Source organism: Amyelois transitella, chromosome 14, assembly GCF_032362555.1.
Source record: "Amyelois transitella isolate CPQ chromosome 14, ilAmyTran1.1, whole genome shotgun sequence".
NCBI lineage: Eukaryota > Metazoa > Arthropoda > Insecta > Lepidoptera > Pyralidae > Amyelois > Amyelois transitella.
Genome location: NC_083517.1, coordinates 4,362,527 through 4,389,312, shown reverse-complemented (window position 1 = coordinate 4,389,312; position 26,786 = coordinate 4,362,527). Strand labels below are relative to the sequence as shown.

The window sequence follows — 26,786 nt, the reverse complement described above, 5'->3', positions numbered from 1 at the left end:
ATTGTTAAGTTACTGACTTACTAGAGTAAGAATAATTTATTATTATTTCATGCAAAAAATAACGTAAAAGTACCCAAACTTTTTTAGTCTGTAAATATTTGTATCTAAGTGCTGGGTAAATGCCTGTTTTTTTACTTTCATAAAAGCATAATATTGCGAAACTACTCTCATTTGTATTAAGTATAATATTTTGTTTATACTAAAATAAATCGAGGCTAAGGTAAGTACGATGATAAATTGAGGTAGAAAGCCATCGGTCTTGTTTGCGCGACCAATGTCGGTTGCGACAAATTGTTTCATTTCCCCCTCCACGCTTATGAACGGACTGTGAGGTATTATAATAATGAATGTTTGTAGGTGACATAGGTAATTTGCTGAATTGATGGGAAAAAAGGTTTTTTCGTGATACAAAAATAACCTACTGCATACTAATATTGATAGAAATAATTATATACGTAAATTCACCGGTTTGGGCTGGGCGATAAAAGAATGACACTTTTTACTGCCTTCAAAATCTGTATGTATGTCTGCGATTATCTTGCATTGCGCTGAACTAATTTTGATGCGATTTTCAGGAAAGTGTTTGTTACACTTAGGAGAAGAGGTTTTAGAAAACTGACTTAAAACAATGAGGATATCGAAAGAAGCGGTTCGTTTTTTACGAAAGTGAATGTGCGTCCGTGAAACGCGATCTTCTCGTGGGCAAACTGTTACTCATTGGGATAGGCTGAGACTATGGATTTCCACTTGCTATGATCCTCAAAGATCTCTCCCGCTGTTTGTAAAAATAACATGGCAGCACTAAAAGTTATTTGACATGCTTTTACTTACATTAGTTTAAAAAACTCAGCAACCAGAAATACACCATTATTTCAGAGGTCCATGAATCACAGACATACAAATTGGATCGTCGCCGTCCATTACACAACAACCATTACGCTCGGTACTGGGAAAATGAAACAATTTGTCGTTGGTACGTGGTTTCAGTGTATGCAACGAAAAATTACTCACCTCGCTTTTTTTGCGTAAACTTAAAGTAAATTAAGAAGGTCAAGAGTACCCAAAATACACAAACGTGCATGAACAGAGTTATCTGTGTATTTGGATGAAGCGATAGAGGTATGCAGAAATCATGACAAATGAAGAGATGTAGTTCTTACCTTAATCTACGGATTAAACGAAAGAAATATCTGCCTATCCCTCCAGAAAAGATGCGTGATTTGTGTTAAAAGAAATTGTAGATTACCATAATATACTTTCATGCTTCTAGCACTCTCCAAAAAGGGAAAGGTTTCAATATGTAATAGTCTAGTGTATGTGTCAGGATACAATATCTTCTCAATTTTCCGTAATATGAAAATTTTTCTCGCAAATGACAAAAAACCCATTTCAAAAGTACTGGGGAAATGAAACGTATTCAAAGAAAAATATTGTAATCGTACCTAATACGCAGTCTTGTGGATTTCAGTTTGAGCTAAAAAAAAAATCATTTAATTTTGTACTTTGAAGATAAATTGTCATTATCAAGGGTGTTGCTGAAATTAATTTAAGTTAATCATCACAGTTTTTTTGTAAGGAAACAAAAATTATTTTGCCCTATTATTTAACATTAAGATGTTAATAAAATATTTTTAATACATTATATTTTGATATGATCAAAATGTTATTTCAAAATGTCTATTACTTTAAGTGTCCATTAATTTGAGTTCTCTTTTCAATTCTTCGTGTTTTCAAGAAGTAATAATTATTTAAAACCGATCGACGTCTTTGTTTGAGAACAAAGTGTTCTAAAACTTGAAACCAGTTTAAGTTTCAGCGCTGCTAAAGTTTCCTTAGTAAACTGTATTAACCATAGAGTTAGTATTATTACTAGAATTTACTAGTTGATAAAACATAGATCTATAATTTTTACATTTTATTTGTATTTGCACTTTAGACACAGCGGATAAAAATAAATTTTGTTTTTATTTTTTAAGGTTTGTGTTTTTTTGCTGAGTCAATAACCAGCTTCCGGCCTCAGATAGTAAAGAAACAAGGAACGCGGTTATTAATTCTACTGTTTATTAAGAGAAATAATTAGCCTATTTACATCTATAAATTGTATATTATTATTTGCCGTGTGGTTCCCGGCACCATTACAAAAAAGAATAGGACCACTCCATCTTTTTCCCACGGATGTTGTAAAAGACAACTAAGGGATAGGCTTATAAACTTGGGATTCCTCTTTTAGGCGTTGGGCTAGCAACCTGTCACTATTTGAATCTTAATTCTATCACTAAGCCAAACAGCTGAGCGTGGCCTATCAGTCTTTTCAAGACGGTGGCTCTGTCTACCCCGTAAGGGATATAGACGTGATCATATGTATGTATGTATATTATTATTATATAATAATATTTAGAAAAAAAGCAACCCTTCCAAAGATTTATTCACACTGACATTTTTTTTTTTTTTTTTTTTTTTTTTTTTTTTTTTTTTTTTTTTTTTTTTTTTTTTGGGACAAATTACACAGATTGAGTTAGCCTCGAAGTAAGTTTGACACTTGTGTTACGAGATACTAACTCAACGATACTATATTTTATAATAAATACTTATATAGATAAACATCCAAGACCCAGGCCAATCAGAAAAAGTTCTTTTCTCATCATGCCCTGGCCGGGATTCGAACCCGGGACCCCCGGTGTCACAGGCAAGCGTACTACCGCTGCGCCACAGAGGCCGTCATTGACTAAAGAGTCATACAATGTCATACATACATATAATCAAGCCTATATTCCTTGCGGGATAGAGCCAACTTTTTTAAAGACTAATACAATACAATGTTAATATTTTAAAATTTTATAAATTATAAATATTTAGGACTTATAAAATGTAACCATAATTAATATCAGCCATCGGGAAAATCACCTTTTTAACTTTAAAATTCTATTGACAGATCCTAAATACTTTTTGATGTCGTCAAAATAGGACCAACGTTTCAAATGTTATTGCGTTTAAAACAGAAATGTATTTTCGCCCCAAGTTGATTAGTAGACAATAATTATTTTATTTTTGTTTATTTCCCTTTAATTTCAAAATGCATCCTTTAAATCTTGGATTGTCTTCTCTAGCAGATTCTCAATTAATTCACTGATAATGAGTGTTTTGAAGAAACTGTATCAGTTTGTATGCTGAACAGCGCTTAAGTGTCATTATGGAGTCTCATTAGACGCTTTCAGAGTGCGATGAGATGGAGTTCCGATGAAATTACTGTTATTGTAATACAAATGAGGTGGAACAGGTTTCTAATTAGGTAAAATTAGTTTATTTTGTCTGTAATTAAGAGATATTATTATTTACTCATCTTTAGAAAGATGTTATGCGCGCTGGGCTGATTAAATTGAATTTTTGGTTTATCAATACGAATAAGACCTGTTGTACCCACAAATAAGGTTATTTTGCTAACAAAATCCACTAAAGCAATGCTGCGGACTACAACTAGTTTATATAATATCTTATTACGAACGGTTTATCTCATCAGTAACTTCCAAAGCTGGCTGAGCCTCGTGTAACATATTAGTTTTTTTTACGAGCACGCTAATCTTGTACACTGTTTCCCTTCCCAGTATTGCTTGTAATAATGTATATTACTTTCACCGCAAAAAGTTATTTCTGTCTATGGGCTTGATTAATCTCTATGTCTCTGTAGAGGCGACGCCAGTTGTGTATCTGTGTGTTAGGAAAAAAATAATTAATTCCATTCTTTCTCTTCTTCTAAATATTGTTCCTAGCGATCCGCCCCGGCTGCGCACGGGTTGCAATTAAACGTAGTGATTTGCCTAGTTTAAAGATTTAAGCATGCATACGTACAGACATAGTGACAGACACGGGAAGCGACTTTGCTTTATACTATGTAGTAGTATACATTATATTCCATCGTTATTTTTAACAGGATAGGCTGAGCCAACATCCTCAAAAAGCCATGTGAAACTGGATCGTATAGTCATATGTTATTAGGCCATCGACATTAAGCATTTTCCATGATTGAATTTTACAATCTGCGCGTTAAGCAAAGCAACTGGCACACACAATATTCTTTCTTCGCTCCCAGACGAACATAGAAGCTGAGAGAAATGTACTTTCCCAGCATCTTAACCAGCATTACTATGTTACTTAACCTGTGTACTCCGCCTGCGCTAATTATAAGACACTACCTACTTTGTTGTGGTTAATCTGTCACCGAGACAACGTGTTAATTGAAGTAGGGATTTCACAGCATTGTTTATTTTATTTTGCTCTGGCAAAATAAGATCCTTCATTAATTGAGTTATGTAATTAGATACACCTGCTTTATGCTTTGAAACAATGACGCAATTGTTTACCAAAATTAATGTGACGCGTGCGTGGGCCGTCTTCGGGAAGGTAGGATTAGGGTTAATAGGGACCTGTTTAAATTAGGCCATAGATTTTCTTCATTAACATACGTATGAGAACACATAATATTAGTGTTCAAAGTTAAAAGAAACCAACTACTATTTTATACTTCGATTTACCAAAATATTCAAGACCTATATGATAAACGTGTGATGCTTCTGGTTGACTGAGTGCATTTTAAACTCAATGCATAATTTCACACTTATCGGTGAATGCACTGTTGAAAATTTCTACTTTAAAAATTCAGAGTATACTACCATTTAAAAAAAAGAAAACCAACCTGTATAAGTTACGAAATTTGAACAAAATATAATAGTGTTTTGTCATGACAATTACTACAACAAGTATGATAATATTTTATTTTATCTCAGACATTGACCCAATTAACTAATTAAACTCCTGTGTGAGGTCGGCAAAATATTTATTTTTATCAACAACGCTCTTTTGTTTTGCCATCTTTCTATAATGTCCCTAGTCTGGACCGAAATTTATCTATATTAAAAAAATAATGGCCATCTCATTAACGAGGACAAAATTACCCTTTCCTTTAGATTAGTTCATTTTATTTCCCTCCCTGAAGGTTGTGAGGGCTCTTTGAGAGGTTATTAACGCTTTTGTTTGGAGGGCAATGCCCCGGGTGTCGCTTTGAATAATAACTATAAAAATATTCAAACTTCTAAGCTGTTTATAAAGTGGTTGCTCATTTGGTTTTGAATGACGTGTTATTTTCTTTGATTTTTCAAACAATTTAAAAAAAAAGAGCCAATTTAGTTTAACTTTTGGCACAGTTTAATAGGACCACTCTATCTTAAGATGTGTATGATGTAAGATATCTAGTGGTCAATAGTGGGCTTTAAGGTACAAATTTAAAACAAGACGAGATAATCGAATAATGCTTCACCATAGATATTCAAGTCATAACTGAAAAACAAAAGCAGACCACGTCTTACACTTCGTCCTTTCATTCAGGGGAAAAAAACTTGTATACCGGTATAATAGCACTATGTAAAAGGCCCTTTGAGAGGTTTTAATAGCGTCTTTTGTTACAGGAGCGACGTACCGGGAATTTTGAAATGGCGCGCCGCCCTGTGGTCTACCTCTTCACAGTTCATTTCCTATCTTGTATTATTGGTGAGTACAAACATATCTTTTTTATGTGTTTATTTGGCTTGTGCTGTAAACAATTAAGAGTTTAAGTAACTGAGTGGTTAACAGACTACTTATTAAGCAAGAGAACTGAGTTCTTAGGTGATCGTACATCAATTACTTTTTTCTCTGAAGTATGTTGTTACATACCTTTGATGACCTTCTTTTACAAATAAAATAAATTGATTGTAAAATATACTATCAATAAAATATATATATAAAAAAAAATTTCGTTACTGTACAGACTGATGACGATGAATAGCCGAAACCACTAGGCAGGGACTTCCCACAGGGATGGTTCATATGACCTGGTGAAACTGCTATCTACCTAAATATCATAGAATTGTTTGAATATTAACTGACGATTTAACGGTGACAGAAAACATCACGAGCTTACTGCACTACACCGCACAAGTTAATGTATAACCATTATTCAATCTATACGTCTACTTTTGATGGAATCAGTGAAGTTTCGACTAGAATTACTCCAATCTATGTCCCACTCTTTCTCTCACTCAAAGAGGATTGGTTCTACCAAAAAAAACGCACAACCATTGCGATGATGATGAATGTACGTATCAGGTAGACCACATAATTAAAGCTTTAAATATACATAAAACCTCTATAATTCCAGACCACATTTTACTATCCCAACTGGGCCCTAAATGTCGTAAACCTCAGAGCATTAAATGCAGCTGTAAAATATTATACCATTGACAGGACAAACCCGAGATAATAATTTAAAATTTAACGCTTAATCAAGCTTTGGCTGACAATCAAGATTTAAAACTCCTAAAGGACGTTCATTTTCTGCTTCATTTGTTTCAGTCTTCGTAACGATTAATTTTTAATCTGATCTTACGACTATCATTCATTCTGTGACGCCGAACCTTATCGATTAGAAAAAACAGACGTCCGAACCCCTTAAAAAATATACATATTGTAAGTTGATTTTAAAATTTCGCGCTGTATTGCATTTGTTGGCCTTAGTAGCGCAGCGGCAGTGCGCTTGTCTATGTCACCGGAGGTCCCGGGTTTGAATCTTGGCGAAGGCATGATGAGAAACGAACTATCTCTGATTGGGTCTTGGATGTTTATCTATATACGTATTTATTATAAAACGTAATACAAGTTTAGAACTTACTTGGTAGCTAACTTAATCTGTGTTATCTGTCCTGTATATGTATATAATACATCTATATGTATTGTTCTATTTATAAATACTACCGGTATTGAACGAGCACGTAACGTATCTGGACTCTGTTAGTGTGACGGTACGGGTATGTGGTGTCGTAACAACTTTGCCATAGAAGAAAATTCTGCCGTGCAGACAAAGTAGTAGCCCGCTGGTTTTCAGTCGCTCAATGACCACGGATCTTTGTTACTTTATTTTTTATTTATATTACGAGTATATTTATTTAGTTACTTGGATATTGTCGTGTCCGATTCCAAAGTAGGCAGACTTAAAGTTGTCAAATACAAATGTATGATTCTTTTAGCTTTGTCTTAACAGTATTATATTTTACAAAGCAATCTTAAGTCTGGAAATGCCGGAGTGCGTTATTATACTTTAAATTTTATTAGGAAAAAAATAATTTAAATTGCACGCAGCAAAAATTTTTTTATTAAGGATATGACAATAAAAGGGCTTTTCAAATGAATCTCATATACAGTGAATATAGCGACGAATATTTTAAATTAAACAAACCTAAGTATATTGGTTTCATTTTCTTCACAAGGTAATACATAGTTTATTTTACCTCCAACAACACACTAATGAAAATTAGAGATACAAAGCTTTGTACGATATGTGTTCTGCAAAATGTCAGTTCTATTTGAAATGTATTGTAGCACTGTATTAATGTTTTGTTTGCAATCAGTAAAGTGCTGATAGAAACTGAATTAATTATACTAATGGTGAGTGTGTATAATATAGCCGTGAATTTGTGAATAAAGTTCATATGAATCGCAAACAGGCGATATTTTCATGAAAATAACATGTTCTCTGTAAATTTTCCATTTTCAATATTAGTGATTAATGCGAGACGAGTGGTACCCGACAATGTAGAAAAGAAATTACCATTTCATATTTTTTTTTTGGATATAATAAAAGGCGACTAAGGGATTAGCACTTACATTCAGTAAAAACACATCAAAGCTATGTTCCTGTATAAAGGGATTATCGGAGATCAGACCGGAGTCGCATACCATAGTTCTATAATAATATTGTTAAGAGAAAAGATTCGTTTTTAAACGGTTTTATTTAGCTCACCCCGTTTGTTTTATTTATTACTAGCTTTTGCCCGCGGCTTCGCCCGCGCAAATGTATTTTTGATTATAAGGATATGCCATAAAATTTCACCCATTTTTTAATCCCGTATCGTGCGGGACTGTTTTAAGTTAATATTTGATTTAAATTCATAATGGCTTCTCCCGTCTTGTCCCGTCTCTTCTCGTTCTGTTCCGTCCCGTCCCAAACTGCTGTGTCTCGTCCTGCCCCGTCCAGTCCTATCCTGTCCCATCCCATCCTATTTAGTGCCATCCTGCTTTCCGCAACTGATACGATTTTTTTACTAACCAATATTTAAGACTTCTCGCACTTCGACGCCCATCAGAAAACGAAGTTTCATACAAACTTCCAACCCTCATTTTTCGCCCTTAAGATGCAGTTTTCAAAATCCAATGTTTTAATGATTATTTCATACTAACCAAAATTTAATTCTAAAATTTCATGTTCAAAAATACTAAAACTACCATACACATAAACATACCAAATTTCATCAAAATCGGTCTAGATAGGCTGTAAAAGCGGAACGATGATTCACCCCCCTTTAACTGTTTTGGAGGTTATTTTTTGAAAAAAAAAGTAGCCTATGTTTGAACGCGTATCTTAATCTATATGCATTTCAAATTTCATTAAAATCGGTTCAGCGGTTCAGGCGTGAAAGCCGAACGATGATTTTCATACAAACTTTCACCCCCCCATTTGACTTTTTTGGAGGTCGATTTTAGAAAAAAAGTAGCCTATGTTTGAACGCGTATCTTAATCTATATGCATTTCAAATTTCATTAAAATCGGTTCAGCGGTTCAGGCGTGAAAGCCGAACGATGATTTTCATACAAACTTTCACCCCCCATTTGACTTTTTTGGAGGTCGATTTTCGAAAAAAAGTAGCCTATGTTTGAACGCGATTCTTAAACTATATACATATTAAATTTCATCAAAATCAGTCCAGCGGTTCAGGTGTGAAAGCGGAACGATGATTTGGAATACTTTGGGGGTCGATTTTTGAAAAAAAAAATAGCCTATGTTTGAACGCGGGTCTTAAACTATATAAATACCAAATGTCATCAAAATCGGTTCAGCGGGTCAGGCGTGAAAGCGGAACGATGATTTTCATACAAACTTTCACCCCCCCCATTTGAGTAATTTGGGGGTCGATTTTTCAAAAAAAAAAAGTAGCCTATGTTTGAACGCGGGTTTTAAACTAAATACATACCAAATTTCATCAAAATTGGTTCAGTGGTTCAGGCGTGAAAGCGGAACGATGATTTTCATACAAACTTTCAATCCCCCATTTGACTATTTAGGGGGTCGATTTTTCAAAAAAAACGTAGCCTTTACTTGAACGCGGGTCTTTAACTATATAAATACCAAATTTCAACAAAATCGGTTCAGCGGGTCAGGCGTGAAAGCGGAACGATGATTTTCATACAGACTTTCAACCCCCCATTTGACTATTATGGGGGTCAATTTTTGAAAAAAAAAGTAGCCTATGTTTGAACGCGTATCTTAGTCTATATGCATTTCAAATTTCATTAAAATCGGTTCAGCGGTTCAGGCGTGAAAGCCGAACGATGATTTTCATACAAACTTTCACCCCCCCATTTGACTATTTTGGAGGTCGATTTTCCAAAAAAAGTAGCCTATGTTTGAACGCGATTCTTAAACTATATACATATTAAATTTCATCAAAATCAGTTCAGCGGTTCAGGCATGAAAGCGGAACGATGATTTTGAATACTTTGGGGGTAGATTTTTGAAAAACAAAAAAAGGCTATGTTTGAACGCGGATATTAAACTATATAAATACCAAATTTCATCATAATCGGTTCAGCGGGTCAGGCGTGAAAGCGGAACGATGATTTTCATACAAACTTTCATCCTCCCATTTGAGTATTTTGGGGGTCGATTTTTGAAAAAAAAACGTAGCCTATGTTTGAACGCGGGTTTTAAACTATATACATACCAAATTTCATCATAATCGGTTCAGCGGGTCAGGCGTGAAAGCGGAACGATGATTTTCATACAAACTTTCATCCCCCCATTTGAGTATTTTGGGGGTCGATTTTTGAAAAAAAACGTAGCCTATGTTTGAACGCGGGTTTTAAACTATATACATACCAAATTTCATCAAAATTGGTTCTGCGGTTCAGGCGTGAAAGCGGAACGATGATTTTCATACAAACTTTCATCCCCCCATTTGAGTATTTTGGGGGTCGAATTTTGAAAAAAAAACGTAGCCTATGTTTGAACGCGGGTTTTAAACTATATACATACCAAATATCATCAAAATTGGTTCAGCGGTTCAGGCGTGAAAGCGGAACGATGATTTTCATACAAACTTTCAATCCCCCATTTGACTATTTAGGGGGTCGATTTTTGAAAAAAAAAGTAGCCTATGTTTGAACGCGGGTCTTTAACTATATACATACCAAATTTCATTATAATCGGTTCAGCGGTTCAAGCGTGAAAGCGGAACGATGATTTTCATACAAACTTTCAACCCCCCATTTGACAATTTTGGGGGTCGATTTTTGAAAAAAAAAGTAGCCTATGTTTGAACGCGGGTTTTAAACTATATACATACCAAATTTCATCAAAATCGGTTCAGTGGTTCGGCCGTGAAAGAGGAACAGACAGACAGACAGACAGACAGACAGACAGACTTTCGCATTTATAATATTAGTACGGATACCAAATATCATCAAAATTGGTTCAGCGGTTCAGGCGTGAAAGCGGAACGATGATTTTCATACAAACTTTCAATCCCCCATTTGACTATTTAGGGGGTCGATTTTTGAAAAAAAAAGTAGCCTATGTTTGAACGCGGGTCTTTAACTATATACATACCAAATTTCATTATAATCGGTTCAGCGGTTCAAGCGTGAAAGCGGAACGATGATTTTCATACAAACTTTCAACCCCCCATTTGACAATTTTGGGGGTCGATTTTTGAAAAAAAAAGTAGCCTATGTTTGAACGCGGGTTTTAAACTATATACATACCAAATTTCATCAAAATCGATTCAGTGGTTCGGCCGTGAAAGAGGAACAGACAGACAGACAGACAGACAGACAGACAGACTTTCGCATTTATAATATTAGTACGGAAGTACGGAAGTACGGATGTTTGTCATGTGTCATTTGAAATTAATAAACAGGTTCTGATCATATGTATTTGTCACAGACGGAGACTAGACCTTAAAAAAACTTGTTTAGGCTTACTTTTGACTTGAGCTTTCATCTCGATTTATATATTTTAAAACTTCTAAATTCCACCCAACCTTTTTAGTTACAGAGCTTAGGTTCCAAAAATAACGCAATTTATAATTATGCAGTACAGGAGTTTCAAAAGTTGTTTATAACTCGAAGCAGCAAAACTGAGGCATTTAATCAGAACAACGGGTACGAAATTAACTGGAAAACACGTTATCGTAAATCACTTTTTGTTTATTATTCAGATGTTAAGTAAGCAACAAGTTTTGTACGTGCTTTATTAATATTTATGACATAGCAGTATTAATTAATAGTATTTTTGTATATTGCTGCTTTAATAATTCAAAAAAATATTTGCATACACGTTATTTCTAATCTATCTAATTAGTCTTATTTATTTCATTGCTCTTTCAATGTCGAGTCACACACTGACATACTGACAAACAACGCATAACTTTACATAAGGCCTAGAGACTTGAAATTTGGCATGTAGGTTGGTCTAGGGTTGCACAAAGAGAGAATTTCACGCCCTCCTATTTGGTAAAAAAGAACAGAAAGCTGTCCTAAAATTAAATGTTATTCACTGAACCATGTTTTTTTGAAAAGTTTTGTGTCAGTACCATATTGTGGTAATAATTCTAAATAATAATAATTTTGTTAACAGTATGTCGACAAGACAACGGCAGGCCAAGAGACCAAAACACAGTATCCGAGTCTTCCAGAAGATTTCGCGAGGAGTTCCTAGAGGACTGGCCACAGGCACCGGGCGCGCCGTACTTCGACCCTACTACAGATTTCAACGTAACCGGTTTAGTAGGACACCCAGTAACGTTGTTATGTAAAGTGAAAAACTTGCAGAATAGAACGGTGAGTAGGAATCATTTGCACCCTCCGTCGTTTAGAATACTTCGGGATCCAAAATTTATTTCACGGCTGCGTATGACATTTTCAGTTTTAAATTCATTGACTTGCATATCGTTTGTGGCCATATCACACCAAAACCTTTACGAAAATAAGGTAAACTTTTTGATATATGTAAATACTTTCTCGACAGAGAGAGACAAAAGTAGATAGTTAAGTTGTAATAATAACCTTTCAATATTTCACCAGGTATCCTGGGTACGTCATCGGGACATTCATTTGCTGACAGTGGGTCGCTACACATACACATCCGACCAGCGTTTCGAGGCCCAACACAGGCCACGCTCCGAAGAGTGGGCGTTACATATCCGCAGTCCACAACGCCGGGATTCTGGACAGTACGAGTGTCAGATATCCACCACGCCGCCTATCGGTCACGCAGTCTATCTTCATATCGTAGGTGAGTCTGCACCGAAAAAATGGATATGATTTAGAAGGATTAGACCTTACACAACGAACTTAGAGCTGACGTCCACTGGTTCCATAAATATATGGGACATCCTGGGATGCTACATGTACACGTCTGACCAGCGCTTCGGGGCCCAACACAGGCCACGCGCCGAAGAGTGGACGTTACATGTCTGAAGTACATAATGCCGGGACTCTTCGAGTACTAGTGAGAGTAGAGTGCCAGATATCCACCACGCCACCTATCGGGCACGCAGTCTCCATTCACTCATACACGCACAATCCAATCGTGCACGGCACGCAATCGAAACCGTGGACTTTGATTTAGGAGTAGACTTAGCAAAAAGACCCAAACATGACCGAGAATTTGAATTTGGAGAAAAACATTCACAAAGATTAAGCACTTATCATTAAGATAAAGCAGGTCTATGCATCTGGTCACAATTCAGTGGCTCCATGTAATAACCTGAATTTTCCATCTAGAATTTTAGTCGTAAGTCGGATCCTGAGCTTCTTCCCAGGGTAGATGCAACCGGGAAGGCCAGAAGGAAGATGAGGAAAAAAAAGAAGTCGTATTGAAGACGGCATACACTGGTCATTTATATTGTATTTCATTCATTTCTTTGTATGTCTTTAAGAGGTCTTTATTTACACTCCACTAATCATGTCAGATAGTATACCTACCTACAGTAAATATTGTTATAGTCCTTCATTGTGCGGCCCTCAACAATATTAAATCCTCCTGTAATAAAGGTATTTCATTCATCAAGTTTATTCTTTGTTCAGTCTTTCCCGTGCGTTTTATGCTTGGCTTTAATTTAATAATGTAGACTTTTTGCATCTTCTCATCATTATCATCATCTCAACTGCGAAATAAAAAAAGAGTCCAAATATTGTTAGAAACAATTTGATGCACAGGGAATAAGTAAAATTACATTAAATAATAACGAAGACATTTTATTTCCGTTCCATGACAACGCCAGAGTGAAAACTAACTTGGTTGAAAGTTAGCGCTTATTACAGTTATTGCCACACAGTAATACAATTTCATCTGGCAGTTAACTATTCGTCATAAAGCCCGGGGCTCCAGTGTTCCGTTTAACAAATCTGGTTTAATAAATTGGTGACCTAGTTTCAGTTGGGCTTTTGTAGTTAGAACCACAAGATGAAAGATGGTCGCAACATTTATTAAAGGAAAGTTAGACTTTTGATCCACTTTTGTTTATGAGTCTTAGAATTTCTTTAATTATACTTAAAAATGCTATTTATAAAAATAATTTCGGGTATACTTTGGATAAGATGATCACGACTCTTTTTTTGAACGCTATTAATTGAAAAGATATATTAGGTTCACGATGATGTCTTCCGCGATTCTTCGATTGAAAACATTATGCGCCAGTAGCAGTGTGGTAGTGCGCCAAGGAACGCACCCTGCCTTCTTTTAATCATACCTCTTACACAAAAGTTAAGTAATCTCAAGTGCTTTGCGGATGTGATAAGAAATTGCAATTAGTAGTTTACTTTGCGACCCGTTAGCCGCGAAATTTGTCTGACATTTTCGCTTATGTGTCGTATCTCGTTGTTGAAATACCCAAAGACTAAAAGTTAAACACACAAACATACGATATGTGTATTTGTTTACTATCAATGTTGGCGCGGTCTAGCCTTGTCAACAGAAGTTAAAACAAACTGTGTCCTCTGAAGTTAGCACAGACTTTGAAGAGCTACTGTGTTAGCCTGGAGACTAATATAAATAGTGTAATAAATAGTGATTTATAGTCTCGTGACTTTTATTCGTTTAGACTTTTTTTTCCTTTAACTGACTTAAATTGCCTTTTAATAAAATACAACTAATGCTGTAAAATACCTGTAATTTTACATACATACAATCACAGTCTTTATTCCTTATGTGCCTATCCATAACTTTGATGGAGATGATGTTTTATTACATCAAATTTCATATTGATTCACCCAATACCCATATCCAATTACCTACCGTGCGGAAAATATTATTCTTATCTTCATTCACTTTGTCATGTATATTTTAGTTCCATCACTAACATTTTTTTACTCATATAATTTTAATCTACAAGCGTAGTTATTTTTAATACTAAAAGTTGGATTTTCAATTCTTGTTGCCAGAACCTGAAACAGAAATAATGGGGGGCCCAGATCTTTTCATCTACGCAGGATCTACGATCAATTTAACGTGCATTGTAAGGCATACCCCAGAACCACCGAGTACCATTAATTGGACCCATAAGGGGAAGGTAAGTTTAAAGCCCGAAAAGTATTACAGTCATGAAAAGTTTCTCTTTTAATAGAGTAAAAAAATAATGTAATACATATTTCAAATTTTATACGGTACATTTTTATTTTACATGTTTTATTGAGCTCAAAAGCATTAATGTATTTAATATTTGCAAAATGAACTACGTGGAAAAGAGAAGAGGAAATAAACAATATTTAAAAAATTACAATTTGGCTTCCATAAATTTTTAAACATACATATAGTCACGTATATTGCGGAGCAGACAGAGCCAAAAGACTGAATGGCCAATGTCAGCTGTACGGCTTTATGATGGAATGAAGATAATGTAATAAATACAAAACGCTCGAAAAGAACTTTCTATAGCAGTGCACAATTATAAAATAGCTTGTTTAATAGAAAAAATCCTGTAATAAGTTTACCCAAAGAAATTGACAGAAACCAGATCAATCACCTCTGCTGAAATCATAAAAAAAATATCCTTGACTGCTCTATAAACTTCTCAAAATGTTCTTTATATATAAAGGCAGCGTTATTTGTCTGAAATTCGATATCAAAAGTTGTTTTATGATAAAACTTCAATCAAGTACTGCCATATTGGATTACTTTTCGTATTGTTTATCTGTAATTTCTGTTATATTGGCATTGTTTTGTTATTAAGTAAAGCGAAATCGAAGTTTGTCTTCATTTTGAATCTTCTTATATTTTTTTCGACATGAGTCTTATATGATGTCAAAACTAAGTCCACATATGAATAAGGGGATCTTAACGAGCTTGGATCATTACGCATTAGCCTAAATGTATAAGCATTTTCATGTTAACAAAAGGAATTATAAATGAAATTAAAATGTACGTGGTGTAGTATTGTAATGATCCATGATGACCCATTTTGAATAAATAGCATTTAAAATTTTAGTAAGATTAAGTCAAACAGGAGTCGCTTCGTGTAATCTTTATACGCACTTCTAAATCGCGGGCATAGCACGGAAGTGGGCAGCGGGACAAACATTTTTTTTTCTTTTTAGTCTAACATTTTTAAGTATCTAACCGAAATGTATTTTACAGACTATAAACTTCGACTCGAGTCGGGGTGGTATATCCCTTGTGACAGAGAAAGGTACTCACAGCAGTAGTAGGTTGCTAGTGCAAGCTGCTCGGACGACCGACGCAGGCGCATACCAGTGCGTGCCAGACAACGCCAAGTCGGCCACAGCTAGGGTCCATGTGCTCACGGGTAAGAGAGAAAAAAAAATTAGGTTAGAATATCAAAAACTGTAGAAAATGGAAATACGTAGTCTGTATCGAAAAAGAGGCATGATTTCATATAAGTATGTGTGTAAATTGCGATTCGATTTTGAAATATTTTTATACTCAGGGCGAGACTATGTCATCAGAAATGTGAGAAGATATATATGTGAAGTTTGTATCTTGAAATTTCCATGGAAATAAAACCCAGGGTAAATTTTAGTCTTTTCAAACAAGTCTGATTCTAACTAAAAATACTGGAAATTCGAATCCTTTCTCCATTTTAAAGTAACTTCTTTCAGACATAATGCAATCAAAATTTCTTAGATTATTTCAAGTCAAATTTAATAACATTTCAATGAAAATATCACTTACAATATTGTATATTTTATGAATTACTCGAAATATGAAATCATAAATTGTATTGCATTTCAAATGATTCTTTGAACTACACAGTGTGTTGTCGTGACCAAAGCTCATAAAATTACATAAATTTTACTCTTTCTTAATTATTCATTATGTTTTATATGTTGAAACAACATTAGAATAATGGCCCTTTTTGGCAACTGTAGGTAATGATTGTGTCATATTTACCAACGAAATGAAAGGGTTGAAATGTGTAATTAATTTTAATTGACGCCGAACCACTAATACCGGTAGAATATACTCGAATATTAACATCAACTTTAACCTTATCAATAAGATTACACTTACCTTCTGAAATTATGTTCTATTTAATGTAGAAAAAATATCAGTAGAGATATGAAATATTTCTAATGGTGGACCCCGGGCCCCGAAACATTTTTGTGGAACGTGGGTGTAACAAAAAAAAAACACGCGAAGATGAGCGAGAGAGTTATGAAACATTCCAACCTTAATGCTAAATTTAAGAAATGTTTCATAATTTGGCTAAGTTGGTCAAGACCTCGTCATTCAGTAATGAAGACAATAACAGAAGAAGTAAATGTCACACGACAAAAAAAAGCACTTAAATAACTAATCTTTGTTTGAAAAAATACTGCAGTGCAGTTTATTACCACTTCCTCTGCCCAGACGCTTTGGAAGCAGCCCCAAGCTTAGCTTTAAGTAATTTATTCGACTTCAGCCAATGTTGTGAAAAGTGATGTTGGAAATGTCCCAGAATAATTAATATATTCTTTTTGATTTTAAGACGTTTTTTAATAATATTTTATTTTTCAGGTGAAACTCCAGCAGCAATGCAAGGCAGTGCTCAATGGGCGAGCTGTTTGAGTTTATCAGCTCTCCTCATCTTGACTAGTATAGTGCATAATTTAAACAATTATTTCGATAAATTTCAAACTTCTACTGGACTAGTGTAAAAGTTATAAACGAAAAAGTGGTTAATAAATAAATCAAATGAATATCGACTTTATAAAAGTAGGTCTCACGGCTGCGCGATTTTAAAGCATCCCACCGACTGTGCCGAAAGTGAGAAACGCTACGATCGCTAAACAAAGTACGTAAAAAGAGTTGTGAATACAATTTGTGTTAAAACTTCTGGAAAGTGACACTGTGTTAAAAAAATAATAAAGTTTCACTGATGTTGAACATCGAAGTGCATAAACTATATGTGCCAATTGCTATATATCCCTATCATCAGGGTAACATTGTTAAATATAATAAATTTTAAAGCATCAAATGTCGATAAACACAACAATGAATGTAGTATAATTAACTAGAATACTTAGTGAAATAAAATGTTTTTCAAATATACAGTTGATTTCAATAAAAAGACCAATTTTTGATTTGATTTTTTTTTATTATATAAATAAATAATTTATTTAAGTATAGATACAACAATGATATAATTATGGTGTCACGAACTATCACTACATAGTATAAAGCAAAGTCGCTTCCCGCTTCCGGCGTCTGTATGTACATAATGTCTGTATGTATGTTTATATCTTTTAAACTACGCAACGGATTTAGATTCGATTTTTTTCAATCGATAGAGTGATTCAGGAGGAATGTTTATTTGTATAAATTTTATCTGTGTGAAGCCGGGGCTATTCGCTAGTAAGTAATAAACTTACATCATCATATTCACCAATATTTACCACTTGTATAGTCTTATTCTAAATTCCCGTGCAGATTGTAAAGGCTTTCTCTTTTGTGGGATGGACTGGCAACCTGTCACTATTTGGACCTCAATTCTATAAATAAGCCATACAACAGAACGGGGCCTTTCGGCCTTTTCGAGACTGTGGGCTCTGTCTTTCCTGTCTACTACAAAGAATATATTGTATGTATGAATGTTTGAATGATACCTACGTTATATATTATTGGGAGCCTTCATTCGCCCCAAATTTAAATCTGTCTGCATTTAGCTGGAAACCTGTCGGTTGTGTGCCTATTAGATAAGTAATTGATGGCCTGTGAAAGGGTAGGGTAAACTATTTAGCTATCTACAACCCTAAAGGCTTAATGGTCAATGGGTTCCATGTCATTGGCATTTAATTTCGGTTCTGACTACGGCTATGTGGTGTTATGGTTTTTATGATAAAAAATGTGGTACCTTTCACTTACAAGTATGACACTTCTTTATCACGACCACCAACACTTGCATCGCCTATAATAATTAATAGGATTCAGATAGGGACAGGTACCCATCGCATCACCCAAAATAAAATCTTTATTGACTTTTGCAATTCGAGTGGGATGATAAACTGCTGGCAAAACTATGTTTTTTAAATGTGTAGTTCTAAGTCGTCTCTCACAACACCCATGAAAAGAGATAGAGTGATCCATTTCCAAAGTGCCAGGCAATACGAGTGTAAGTACTGTTAAAAATTTGTTACAAAATATGACTTAGGTACCAAAATATCGTCAGGTTTTCTTAGAAATTACCAACCGATTACATAATAAATCAAGAAGCGCCCACTTAGACTGAAGATTGCTTTTTCCATGACGCAGCAAGTTTTAGACGTGACTTGGGTATTTTTTGATCTCCAAATTTTACATTCAAATGGACCCCTAGTTAATCGGATTATTTGGTGACGTCTCAAAAATACTTAGAAGTGAATAGGGTACGCCTACATAAGATCGCAATGAATAACTTTCTGTGATAGGAGCAGTCCGATCTTATTTTTCTATGTACAACATTTCTTATTCTTTGTTGACGTATTCCAATTCATCTTTTTGTGGGGTTCGAATAAAATACCTTTACAGCGCCTTGTCCATTTCTCATATGGGTTTGTAAGACCTAACTAAGTTTAACTACCAAAATTCTTTAATGCCAACTGTAATGGGTTAGTATAGACTGGATATGAATGGATCCATGTTTGTAGCAATGTGTAGTTGGCGAGAGTAACAAGAGTCTTCAGGATACTACTAACAACTTCAGTTGAAAAGCTCTTTTGAAAAGAAAACTTCAATATGTATAGCTCTCACGACGCCACTCTGACCGGCCAGTTAAGGCAAGCCAGAGGTACGGGTCCTGTCACTCATCGGTTTCCACTCCGACCTTGGCGAAGGAAGACCGGAGGCGAGGAACAGGGGCCTCCCCTGGGAGCACTCAGGTCCGTGGGGTCGCTACTCCCCAACAGTTCGCCACGACTGCCCTGCGGAGTCATTATTATTATTATTTTCGTCCTGGCGTTAGTCCCGGTTGCATTCACACCTCTTTGGAGAGTAGCCGTCGGCAACTCAGGTGGGCGACTCCCGTATGATGTTCGCATTCTTTGCACAAAAGTTGAAATTATTATTTTTTTGTGTATTATGTTGTAATTAGTTTGCTTGATGAGTTTACAATGTCTAGACTATTTACGAAATTAAAGTTTGCCAAAGAAAACCATATTTTTTTGTTCATAAACAAGACTTATTTTACTAAGGTAACCTTAATTTCAATTTGAACTTATCATAGAAGAAAGGTCATTATTATGCTAAACCGAAGTGCTTGCATTAACCGATTCATTGCGATGCCTAATTTTGCAAACTTTTACTAATGGCGTTCAACAAAAACTATGTGACACGGCTGCCGGGTCAAGCGCCATACGATTACATGACACGCCTCCTGTGTCTTCAGCCATGTGGAAAAGAATACAGTATTTCAACCAGTTTTTACATGTTTTAGGCTTACATACTTTTAGTTGACATTCGAAATCTAACGCGAACATACAGAAACGTTGTTTCAAGTGATTATAAGTGGCATAACAAGTGTATTTTTGAAAATGGAAGGTAAGTGACATTTCTAATGAAGGTGTGCAAAACCTTTTGAACTTATTTTTAAGTCCTAATGGTTTGAATAGTTTTATAGGAATGTGGGCTTGACTAAATGAGGTTTTAAGTTAGTTCTGTAATTATTGTTTTGGTTTTGCTCACAAGAAATTTCAACTTATTTACACTACGTAATGATAAACTGTCAAGTTTGATTTAGTACTTAATAGGTATATATTTATTAAAAATACTAGCTTTTTTCCCGCAATTCGCCCGCGTTCAAATTTATACATTGTCTAAGCTTAAGTTGATTGTACTATTCCCGTTCAGAATTTCATCCAAATCAGTTCAGCCGTTTCAGCGTGATTGAGAACAAACATCCAAATTCACAAAATTACAAGCATGATAACTTCCGCATTTATAATACTACTAGTATGGTTGTCATATGATACATTAAGTCATTAAGACGACTAGTGCAGCGAAACTAGCGCCACTCGTCTATAAATTCCGTATCATATTTTAAAAATCTAATCCCATAGTGTCATAGTAAATAACACATAGTATTTTTCGCAGTTTCATATTTTTTCCTTTCAAAACCGCCGAGGGAAATTGATTACCGCCAAAAGTGGCCACTTTCGGCGGTAATCAATTTTTCTCTGAATTTACCAAAGGAAAAATTATCAAACTTATATGTAAGTACCAAAAATACTATGAGTCGTTTACTAGGGCACTATGGAATAAGATTTTTACATTTTAAGAAAAAGAGTAAATAGACGGGTGCCTTCAAAAAGCATCTGAAAAGGTTGGTTACACCTGCTTTTAATAAAATCATACAATTACCAGAAACGAAGGCTACGACCTTGATTTAGATGAAAAATAGCGACAATTTTGTTCTGGGTAGATCTCCCTAAAACCTAATTTGAAGGAGTTATCATCGATTTAAAAATGACACGGCTCCCGCGCCCTACGCCACACGTAAAAGAAAGTAATGGCACGGCAGGCGTGCCATCCGCAATGAATCGGTTAAGAGAGTGAAAGAAATATACAGGTATCGCAGCAAGGCCTGCCAATGCAATCATGGAGTACTACCTATTCACTTACCACACACTTACACAGCATAAAAAAGGAGCAGTAGTAGAATAAAACAAGACCACTTCATCTCTTTCCCATGGATGTCGTAAAAGGCGACTAAGGGATAAGCTTGTAAACGTGGGATTTTATAGGCGATGGGCTAGAAACCTGTCACTATTTGAATCTCAATTCTATCATTAAGCCAAATAGCTGAACGTGGCCATTCTGTCTTTTCAAGACTGTTGGCTCTGTCTACCCCGAAAGGGATATAGACGTGACCATATGTATGTATGTATTGTTTGCTTGTTCAAGCCTTTGAGCCCTATCTCTTATGTTTGAGTGAAAAGCGCTTTACAACTTGACGTACCCTATTTGATTAAGATATTATATACTCCTATATACCTTCCAATGTTCCCACATTTCATTAATTATTCTGTGAAATCTTCTTTTCAGAATTGAGAATAATAACGCACTTTCACGGCTGAGAAAAGAATGAAATGAAATAATTTCGTTTCATTTCTACATGTTCACTAGTAGCTTTATCCTTTATCCGTTCTGAAAAAGTATAAGTTTTTTAAACGTATCACACATTGTAGTACGGAAAGTTCGAGAGCTTTAAATAGTTTCGAAGCGTTCCCAAGTACATTGTGAGGCTAAACTGGCAACTACAAACTTTTGTATTGCACATGTCAGGTTCGCCGTTTTGGGAAAGTGTGTTGTCAAAGTTTCCGAGAAATTCTGTTGTGCTCGTTGGTGGTTTTGTTACTACCTACAATTTTCTTAATAATAGGTATATAGAGCGGTTTCATACCCTGATAGAAAATAGTACATTGAATATTGATAAACACACACCTTTACTCCTTGCAAGGATAAAAGAATAGGACCGCTTCATTTCGTCTATCGTTAAAGGCGACTAAGGGATAGGCTTATAAACTTGGGATTCTTCTTTTAGGCGATGGGCTAACAACCTGTCACTATTTGAATTTCTATCATTAAGCTAAACAGCTGATCGTGGCCAGTCATTTCAAGATTGTTGGCTCTATCTACCCCGCAACATATTTAGACGTGATTATCTGTATGCATGTATGTAAGGAAGACAGCGCCAAGAGTCACAAGCCTATTTCAATATTACTAGTGTAAGTCCGCGGCTACGCCCGTATGTAACGAAAAATCCTGTTTCCTCGATACTTATAATCGCATCATTCAACAGTTTCGAAAAGATTTAAAGGCCACATTTAGCTGTAAGACTTAATAATGTTATTCAGATTCAAATAGGTAATTTTGGCAAATCCTTATATCCATAAAAAATAATGAATTACACTTTAACATAAGATTCAAATGAAAAAAGAATAAAATAAATCGAACATTTTATTCCTACAAAGATTTAGCTTGTTCAATACGAAAAAAGCCTTTTCTTGTCTAAAAAAGAAATTCAGAACAAAATATTATTTATTACGTACTTTAACAACGTTATACTTTCATAATGCCCTCTTATGAAATATATCCTCGAAATAATTTAAGCGAGCGACAGAAAATGTCTTACTTACAATAAAAAGTAGCTTTACGGTGTTGTCTGTGTTTTACTTTCATTAATGTCTTCTTTTGTTAATTTATTCTTCTCCTCAAGAAGATTAGTTTTGTGTGCATAGTTAAGAAAGCCGGAATCATTATAGAGATTTCTTTATGGTACCTATTTGACGCGTTATCTCTTGTGACTATTGGACTCTGTTTACCCAGTAAAGGATAAAGACATACTACTAATGATGATTCTGGAGACAAACAGGTAGGTTATCATGTAAGATTATGGGAAAATCCGATCGGTTTGGAACATGGCAATTACTTTTTTGTAAGTGCAGGTTATTTAACCCGGATTTGCATTACATTTCAAGCATTGGTTAACAATAAAACTAATTGACATACGAGTAGAACTGAAAAGATTGCAGCTAGGAGTTGAACGTTTTGTTTAACTATAGTTAGTAACTCTGTGCCTACTGACCGCAAGAATAGACAATTAGACATCTATATATAGTTAAACTTTATTGAACTATAAAATGGACAATAGGTAGAATTAATGCCATGTGATATTCTCTGCCAGTCAAACCTTTGGACTATAATACTACGATAAAAATACAAAAGATTGAGCGTAAAGTAGGTAGGTCTACCTCTAGGTAGGTACGTCTCCATCTATGTATGTGTATCCACGTGTCACGATATTTACATAATTATTTTGCCTTATCCGCATTTACCATTAAAATAATAAGTTAATAATACATACATCTAACATAATTTAAGATGTTCACTCATCAGGAATGCTCCCATGTTTACAAGTCGAGCCGAGCTTTGAGCATTGCGTTACAGGCTGCTCACTGACTGAGAAATATTTGATGTTGTAACCGGTTCAGATGTGAATATAGCCTTACATCAATGCGCACTTGTAACATTTCCTTATACTCGTATTCGTCAAAGGTTGTATTAAAACCAAAAATTCTCATATATTTATTCTACCCAGTTCCGTTCTTATCACACTGGAGAGCTCTGAAATCTGCTGTCCGCGATCCAGGTTTGAGTTAGTCAGATTATATACGAAGGAACTCCGTATGACGTCCGCTACCTTTATACAACCTTAACCATATTGGATCACGGTTAAACATCCAATTACCTAAATGTGCAGATTTTAATCATGTTCTATAAATACATTTAATTACGCCTTTATCCCTTATTGGGTAGACTGTCGTCCCCACATTAAGTTCTCTGTCAGACCCAACGGTTGACTTGTAGATAATGCTTCTAACATTAAATCCGCCAATTGTACTATAAATTTGTACTTCGTACAATAAAGTTGAAATAAATAAATAAATAAAAAGACATAGCCAACAGTGTTGAAACAACTGAAATGCCGTTCGTACTTTGATCAAATCGGTGACGTTCTGGCAAAAGGTAAGTACCCGAAACCGACGAGATTCAATGAAGAGAGTTATGAATGTGGATGGTGTATAGTTTTATAGAATTTTTAATTTATTCAAATGATTAAAACCTAAACGACGGTAGGCTGGTGTCGCTTTATTCAAGAAAATAAAAGCCCATCCTGGCTATTCTGTTTTTTCAAGACTGTCTACTCCGCAAGGGATGAATATGACAATATGTATGTATGTAGAAGCCAAACTAATTCCGCAATCCTAAAGCGGCACTTTTCAATTGGACTTGGTTTCGATTCAGCTTCTTTCAAGCGCGGTTCTCGCACACGTCAAGCACAGGTGCCCACAAATGAAAAGATTTTAGTATAAAACCGTCAAATAGCTACCGTTTGAAAAGACAGCGTGATGTGAATGCGTTCTAGTGAAAAGGTGAATAAATAGAGGTTTTGTTGAATTGCCCGTGGATAAAACTTTAAGGCCAATTGATTTAAAATAATAGAAAGCGAATTACATTAGAGTCTTTTTATTTCAATTTGTTTTCAAGAATGTTTAATGTTCGCACGGAATATTGATGAAAATGCTGGTATTCTAAGCGTATTGCAATACTTTAAAAAATACATGTGACGCAACTTGTACTTATTTAAGAATCAGAAAATAGTGTACAAATTTTGTCTAGTGTAAAAACTTGTCATGAGTTGTATGCTATTCAGTCTTCTCTCTTATCTGTCTACCCCGTTAAAGTTGCGTATTAAGCTGTGTTAATGCACAGAATTCGATTTGCTTAAATTTGATTATCTACCACAAAACCCCGGCAATCTATGGGAATATCACTCAAGTGCAAAATTACTTAAGGGGTAGGCGGAAATTGGGTTCATATCATTAAATTTTATCTTCAATATAAACCGTTTTAGCGTAGCATGAAACGTTGTTTAAGCTCCTCCCTACAAAGCTATTAACTTGACCAGGCCAATGGAAAACGATTTTACTATTTTAAAATGAAACTAGAAATGTACATTTTGAAAGTAGAACGATTAATAATCAATGGAGTGATTGAAAAAGTTACATACATCTTCAAATTTATACTAATATAATAAAGAGGTGAAAACGCAGTATATATTTTTGTTTGTTACCAATAAACACAATTAATATTGGATTATAACGCGGTTTACAGCATGAAAATGAAAAATGAAAAATGAAAAATGATTTATTTGCTGCAAATACAATGAAGTACATAGATACATTTTATAAAACTGTACACATATGTATATTGCAGAGAGCACTTACAAACTAAAGAGACATAGTGACTTCCTCACTAGGCAAGCCTGTATCGAGGAAGCCTAATTAACAGAAAAGATTATAACTAAGATTAAATTTTCATTCGTAGACATTGGTCTCGAATTATTACAAAAAAGAAAAAAATATCAAATCACAAAATATATCTTACATTATATGTTATATAGAATCAAGTATATTTAAAAAAGAATGGATTCGAAAACTATGACTGAAATTAGCTTTCTATGTTTAAAATATCCTCGATCTCGTCGTAGGACAATGTGCCCAACCAAATGCGTATAATTTTACGAGCATTTGTTGCAGTTTCCTCTTTTATATTACAAAATCTAACTATATGGTTATAAATATGTACATTCATAAAATTGCAAAGTCTTTGCGCAAAGCTAGTATTAAACAAAGGTTTTGGGATCCTGAAAACTCTACGTCTCACCATTTCACTGCAATTTTCTGAAGCTAGGACTGACCTGTGAGTCTGCACTGCAATAGTCAAAATAAAGAGTTGACGCACGGAGAGCAGTTCGGCATCTTTATAAAGACTTACCGTTGGGTACCTATACGGTTTACGCAGCATGGTTTTTAAGACTGAGCGCTGGGCTCTTTCAGCAGCAATAAGGACAGTTTTAGCAGCGCGTCCCCAACAGGAAATGCAGTATTGAATAATTGAGCGGCAGAGCGCGTGATATACGGATTTTAGGGTATTTATGCCAGCAACACTCAATTTGCTTTTTAAAGGAAAGGTTTTCATCTATTAGAACACCTAAATATTTTATTACATTACTATGACCCAGGACTTCACAAGAACATGGCTTTATGTTACACATTTTGTTGTGTATTTGTATTTCCATATCTCTGCGCGGCGAAAAGCGGAGAAAAGCATTGCAAAGCATTATTTTTGACGGCCTCTGTGGCGCAGCGGTAGTGCGCTTGTCTGTGTCACCGGAGGTCCCGGGTTCGAATCCCGGCCAGGGCATGATGAGAAACGAACTTTCTCTGATTGGCCTGGGTCTTGGATGTTTATCTATATAAGTATTTATTATAAAATATAGTATCGTTGAGTTAGTATCTCGTAACACAAGTCTCGAACTTACTTCGAGGCTAAATCAATCTGTGTAATTTGTCCCGTATATATGTATTTATATATTTATTTATTATTTATTATAATGTATAATTACTATTAATTATTAAGATTTTTGTATCCTTAAAGTTTACATCACATACATAACATCACGTCTTTATCTCTAACGGGGTACTCAGAGCGAACAATCTCGAAAAGACTGAAAGCCTATTTAGGATTAACGGGGTACTGTAAGGATATGAAAAGAAACAATTTTTTGGAGCAATGTCATCGTATTGAATAGGGTTAATGGGAGCGTGCCAACATTTACCCATGGATTATCTGGATTAAAGGCTAAATGCTGCTAATTTACTTGAAG

The 26,786-nt window shown here is 35.0% G+C and overlaps 1 protein-coding gene across 1 annotated transcript; it reads left to right on the top strand.

Annotated features, from left to right (window-relative positions):
- The first annotated feature begins 5,483 nt into the window (after positions 1-5,483).
- LOC106130858 (zwei Ig domain protein zig-8) lies at positions 5,484-17,238 on the top strand. The gene is made up of 6 exons (XM_013329789.2): positions 5,484-5,541; positions 11,720-11,922; positions 12,166-12,376; positions 14,527-14,654; positions 15,719-15,887; positions 17,099-17,238. The coding sequence occupies exons 1-6, from the start codon at positions 5,484-5,486 to the stop codon at positions 17,236-17,238; spliced, it is 909 nt and encodes a 302-aa protein (XP_013185243.1).
- The last annotated feature ends 9,548 nt before the right edge of the window (positions 17,239-26,786 follow it).

Coding starts and splice junctions, on each gene's coding strand:
- LOC106130858 (XM_013329789.2), top strand. CDS start 5,484: ATGGCGCGCCGCCCTGTGGTCTACCTCTTCACAGTTCATTTCCTATCT. Junction 11,923..12,165: donor AAAACTTGCAGAATAGAACG/GTGAGTAGGAAT, acceptor ATATTTCACCAG/GTATCCTGGGTACGTCATCG. Junction 14,655..15,718: donor ATTGGACCCATAAGGGGAAG/GTAAGTTTAAAG, acceptor TGTATTTTACAG/ACTATAAACTTCGACTCGAG.